At 39.8% G+C, this 6,143-nt stretch overlaps 1 protein-coding gene across 1 annotated transcript; it reads left to right on the top strand.

Moving 5' to 3' along the window:
* Window positions 1–4,595: 4,595 nt before the first annotated feature.
* On the top strand, window positions 4,596–5,112 carry LOC142451173 (large ribosomal subunit protein uL14). The gene has a single exon (XM_075553087.1). It carries the CDS (start codon window positions 4,618–4,620, stop codon window positions 5,038–5,040), a length of 423 nt encoding a protein of 140 aa, XP_075409202.1. The 5' UTR covers window positions 4,596–4,617; the 3' UTR covers window positions 5,041–5,112.
* The last annotated feature ends 1,031 nt before the right edge of the window (window positions 5,113–6,143 follow it).

Consider the following 6,143-nt stretch of genomic DNA (forward strand, 5'->3'; position numbering starts at 1 on the left):
CAGCAGTCAGTGTAATATATGAAAATAATAATAATTTATAATTTACAAAGGGGTCTTGAGGGTATGTTGGGGGGGGAGGGGGGAAAAGAGGAGCTGATATCAAAGACTTGATGGAAAGTTAATGTCTAGCAAAGAATGATGGCTTGATAGAATTGATATATGGATTGTTATAAGAGTTGTAAGAGCACCCAATAAAATGGTTGTGTTAGACAGGGTTCTCTAGAGAGAGAAAACCAGATTGCTAATAATTATATATATATATATATGTATACCGATAGATAGATAACATAAGATATAAACAGTTAATTAAATTATAAAGCAGTAAAAATGGCTCAGTGCAACTAACTCCTGTGAGACAGTTGTGAGACACTTGCAGTTGTTCAAGTCTTGAGGGCTGCTGGGTAGTCCTCTGTAGAGCAATTCAGGCTATCCGGGCACAGGCAGCAAACAGCAAGGTAGGTCACCAACAGTCAGCCAGACACAGGGTCCTGACAATCCCCAGCTCAAGAGATGTTAATTCCAATTGTGTAGTGAAGCAGGTCTTGAAGGAACCTCAAATTACAGTGACATAGTCCATGGGTTAGGTGTCCCACAGATAGTGTAGCTTGCAAATTGAGTCACAGAACAAGCAAGGCAGCCACACACTGGTCCGATGATCAAAGAGCAAAAGACCAGAAAGGCGAGGCTTGCTGAGCCATTTATCTCTCTGTCCTTCAATTAAGCTCACACATGTTCATTGGCCATGTTGGTACAGTAAACTAGCTACCTCAATGGTCTTAATCAAATTAAAAAATAAAGATCAACATTAAAAAGGAAGGAGGTAGAAAACCTCCCAGAGGAAGGAGCTACATGATAAGGAATTTTAAAATCTTATGTAGGATTTTCAAAGAGATCAAGGAAAATACACATCAAACCTCAGAATAAACTAGCAAAACAATACAAGAACAAAAGGACAAGGTAAATAGATAAAGACCAAGCAAAGACAAAAGTAGAAATTCAAAAGTTTAATAACAAAATAGAAATGCATCACCCAATGGAAGAATAAAGAAATAGAATTGAATCAATGGGAAAGAATCAGCAAAATATAAGACAAATCCTTTCATATTTACTTGTTGGATGATCAGTCAGAAAAAGAATGAAAAATGAAGAAAACATAAGAGTTAATGAGGTACTATCAAGAGGAATACTCTATATGTTATTGGAATTCTAGAACAGGAGAAGTCAAAACAACACAAACACAGAGTATTGAAGTTTTGCTGGCAGAAAACTTCTCTAGTATCATGAAAGACAAAGTTTCTATTCAAGAAACTCAAAGAATCCTCTACTTAATATCCTCTCTAAGAAAGTCACCAAGATGAATTATAATCAAATTTCTAAAACCAAAGATAAAGCAAGAATTATGAGAATAGAAAAGACAGAAACCATGCAGACAAGAAGACAATAGTATCACAAACAGAAAATATTGAAGGAAAAGAATTACCAACCAAGAAAGATTAGCCCAGCGAGATTGTGCTTCAAAAGTGATGGTGAAACTAAGATATACCTAGACAAACAGAAATTAATGCAATTTGTACCAGGAGAAGAGGAGAAACAAGACACATGACAATATCACCCATGTACTAATAGAGCTAAACAATAGTCTACAGGAAGCCTGAGGAATTAAACTGCATATTATGATAACCTAAACAGAAAGATGGCATAAAATATGTAGTTGCATAACTTCTCTCTGGGGAAGAAGTGTTCTCAAGACACAAGACTACAAAAATACTATAACAAACTGATAGTAATGATTTTATACCAGTTGATTACCACAATGAATGTAAATGGGGTAAATGTACCGGTCCAGAGACTGAGAATAGCAGAATGGATAAAAAACATGACCCATCAATATGCTGCCTACAAGAGACACATTTTATTTATTTATTTACACGGTTTTATTGGCAGTTCATCTACATATCATACAATTCAATAGTTCTATCATATCAAAGAAGAGGTGTACAATATTTACTACAATCAATTTTAGAATATATTCTTCTTCCTTGTTGTGTTAGGCTGGATTGACGAGGGAAACAAATTCAGTGACACATATATGTATGTGGCAGTTACATAATCTACTGTCAACTTGAACAAAGGGATGGAGTCTAGCCTGTCAATCAGGTCATAGCCAATGAGGTTTCTGTGTAGGAATGGCCTGCTCCTGAGGATTCTGGGAACTCTAGTCTTCCTCCCTGAAGGCAGGACACACACTCTCTCTTAACTTTGTCTTCTTGCTGACAAGACTCAAGACATATGGAGATATGCTGATGGATCCAGACACCTGGAACTGGAGGAGTCAAGTGAAGACCCATGCCAACACTGAGATGCTTCCACCACCACTGCATCCACAAGACTGTCCACCCACTGGCCTGTGATCTTCCTGCATTCCATGTCATTGCATGTGTTACATGAGTCTGAAGAGGAATTTATAGACTGATATTGAACATATGGGCTAATATCAGACTTACAGACTTGATCTGGGTTGGGCTGGGATGTTTTCTCAATAAACAATTGCTCTTTTAGATAACGTTCTTTCTTTTTTAAAAAAAATCATTTTATTGGGGGCTCATAGAATTCTTATCACAATCCATACATAGGTCCATTGTGTCAAGCACATTTGTACATTTGTTGCCATCGTCATTCTCAAAACATTTGCTTTCTGCTTGAACCCTTGGTATCAGCTCCTCATTTTTCCCCTCCCTCCCCGCCATCCCCGCCCTCACGAACCCTTGATAATTTATAGATTATTATTATTTTGTCATATCTTACACTGTCCAATATCTCCCTTCACCCACTTTTCTGTTGTCCATCCCCCAGGGAGGAGATTATATGTAGATCCTTGGAATCGGTTCCCCCTTTCGACCCCACCTTCCCTCCACCCTCCTGGTATTGACATTCTCACAAGGGATCATCTGTCCTGGATTCCATGTGTGTCCAGTTCCTATCTGTACCAGTGTACATCCTCTGGTCTAGCAGGATTTGTAAGGTACAATTGGGATCATTATACCGGGGGAATGGTGGGGTGGTGGTGGAAGCATTTAGGAACTAGAGGAAAGTTGTATATCTCATCATTGCTACACTGCACCCTGACTGGCTCATCTCCTCCCCATGATCCTTCTGTAAGGGGATGTACAGTTCCTTACAGATGGGCTTTATATCCCTAATTCATACTGCCCTTCATTCACAATATGACTTTTTGTTCTTTGATGTGCCTGATACCTGATCCTGACATCTCTTGATCGCACAGGCTGGTGTGCTTCTTCCATGTTGGCTTTGTTGCTTCTGAGCTAGATGGCTGCTTGTTTACCTTCAAGCCTTTCAAATCCCACTATATCTTTTGATAGCCGGGCACCATCAGCTTTCTTCATCACGTTTGCTTATGCATCCGCTTTGTCTTCAGTGATCTTGTAGAGAAGGTGAGCATCATAGAATTCCAGTTTAATAGAACAAAGTGTTCTTGCATTGAGGGAGTACTTGAGTAGAGGCCCAATGTCCATCTGCTACTTTAATACTAAACCTATGCACATAGATCTATTTCTTCATTATCATATATAAATATATTTACATATGTACATGCCTGTATTTAGACCTCTATAAATGCCTTTTGCCTCCTAGTTCTTTCCTCTATTTCCTTTGACTTTCCTCTAGTCCCACTATCATGCTCAGCCTTCATTTGAGTTGCAGTAATTCCTCTCAGTTACATTACCCTTGATCAATCCCTACCAGGGCTCTTACATCCTCCTTGCCACTGATTTTGGATCACTTGTTGTTCCCTTGTCCCTGGGTTTGTTAACAACACTTCCTTTCCCCCACCTCCCCATCTCCCATGTCCCCCTGGAACCATTGGTCCTGTTGTTTTCTCCTCCAGATTGTTTATTCAGCCAATCTTATCTATATAGACCTGCAGAGATAATTATATGCACAAAAAAACTAAGAGCAAAACAAAGCAACAAAAGAAAACAAAAAATGACAACCACAAAAAAACCAATGACAAAAAAAAACAAAACACAAACAAACCAGTCTGTAGTTAGTTCAAGGACTGTTTGTTGACCTTTAGGAGTGTTTTCCAGTTGAGTTTGATGGGGTGCCACTCCCTGGCCCCAAACTATTTTTGGTACTCCCTCAGGACTTCCTTGCTCTGATTCCCCTTGTGGTTCTGTTGCACTCCCTTAGTGTTTTGCCTCGGTGTGGTGCGGTCAGATGGGGTGCAATTCCCACACTGCGTCTCCAGTGTTGTCCCCTGTAGATACAACTATTGGTCTAGTCCTTTCTGGAGCAAGGAAGAGTAAAGAAATTAACCCCTCAAGGAAACAGTCCAAAGGACTGATGGAGCACATCCATGAGAGCTTCCACTAGCCCAAGACCACGAGACCTAGATGATGTCTGGCTACTTCTACTGACCCAGATCAGGATAGAAGGTTCTGGATAGAATGAGAGAAAAATATAGAACAGCATTCAAATTGATAAATAATACTAAACTTACTGGTCAGATAGAGACTGGTGGAACCCTTGAGACTATGGCCCTTAGACACCCTTTAAAAAAAAAAGAACTGAGCTTTCAGTCTCTTTCCGGCGTTCGCGATGTCGAAGCGAGGACGTGGTGGGTCCTCCGGTGCAAAGTTCCGGATTTCCCTGGGTCTTCCGGTCGGAGCGGTGATCAACTGTGCTGACAACACGGGAGCCAAAAATCTATATATCATCTCCGTGAAGGGGATCAAGGGCCGGCTGAACAGACTGCCCGCTGCCGGAGTGGGTGACATGGTGATGGCCACCGTCAAGAAAGGCAAACCCGAGCTCAGAAAGAAGGTCCATCCTGCGGTGGTGATACGGCAACGGAAATCCTACAGGAGAAAAGATGGTGTGTTCCTTTATTTTGAAGATAATGCGGGGGTCATCGTGAACAATAAAGGCGAGATGAAAGGTTCGGCCATCACAGGACCCGTTGCAAAGGAGTGTGCGGACTTGTGGCCCCGGATTGCGTCCAATGCCGGCAGCATTGCGTGATTTTGTCATGTTTGTGAAAACCTCCAACAACCCTATTAAAAATTATTCACACCCATTGAAAAAAAAAAAGAACTGAATCTACTCTCAGAGGCCAATTTATAGGCGAAAATAATCCGCAGGCCTACAAAGTGAACAATAGCACCCATGAGGAATGTGCTCCTCCGAATGTTCACTCTATCTGATTGGAAGGGCAGCATTTGCCCAAGAGAGAAATTCAGAAGGAGGAATGGAAGAAAAGTTGCATGAACAGAAATGAGGAATCCAGGGTGGAAGCGGGGAAGTGTGGAGACATTGAGCAGTTTATAAAACCATGTCACAAAAAGTATCTATGTATGAATTGTAAATGAGAAACTAATTTGTTATGTAAATGTTCATCTAAACCACAACAAACTGTTTTTAAAAAATCATATTATATAGAAAAAATTGATACTGAAAATGATCAACAAGACATAAGATAAAACATATTTCAAGCAGTCAGTTTCCCTCTTTTGAAATGTCAGCATAGAAGAGAAATCTAGTTCTGGTATCATAATGGTTACACATTGGGCTGCTAACGACAAGATCAACAGTTCAAAACCGTGAGCCACGCCAGGGGAGAAAGATGGAGCATTCTACTTCTGTAATGAATTATAGTCGTGGAAACTCAAAGGGGCAGTTCTGCCCTGACCGATAGGGCCACCGTAACTTGGAATTGACTCGATGGCAGTGAGGATTTTGAGAAGACAAATAATTGATTTCATGCGAATATTTAATGTCAGAAAACTTTTCAAGTGTCTACAAAACTCTAAGGGAAAGTAATGTGTCATAAGATTATAACTAAATATGGAATTTTTTCCTTTTTTCTTAGCTTCAGGGTATTTCTTGATTAAAAATACTGAGGCTATCATATTTCACAAGTGTCATTTCCAAATAAGTCTTGCTTTTATCTGTAGTTACTAATGAATATTTTAATTTACTATAAGATAAAACTTGTATATCAAACGAATTATCAAACACCTAGTTGGTAAAATGACAAAATGGTTGTAACTTGTAAACTAAAACCATGTGTTTTAGGGCGTATACCTCCTATCTTTAAGCATCAGAGATTTGTACCATGTGTCACG

The sequence above is a fragment of the Tenrec ecaudatus genome, chromosome 6, assembly GCF_050624435.1.
Source record: "Tenrec ecaudatus isolate mTenEca1 chromosome 6, mTenEca1.hap1, whole genome shotgun sequence".
NCBI lineage: Eukaryota > Metazoa > Chordata > Mammalia > Afrosoricida > Tenrecidae > Tenrec > Tenrec ecaudatus.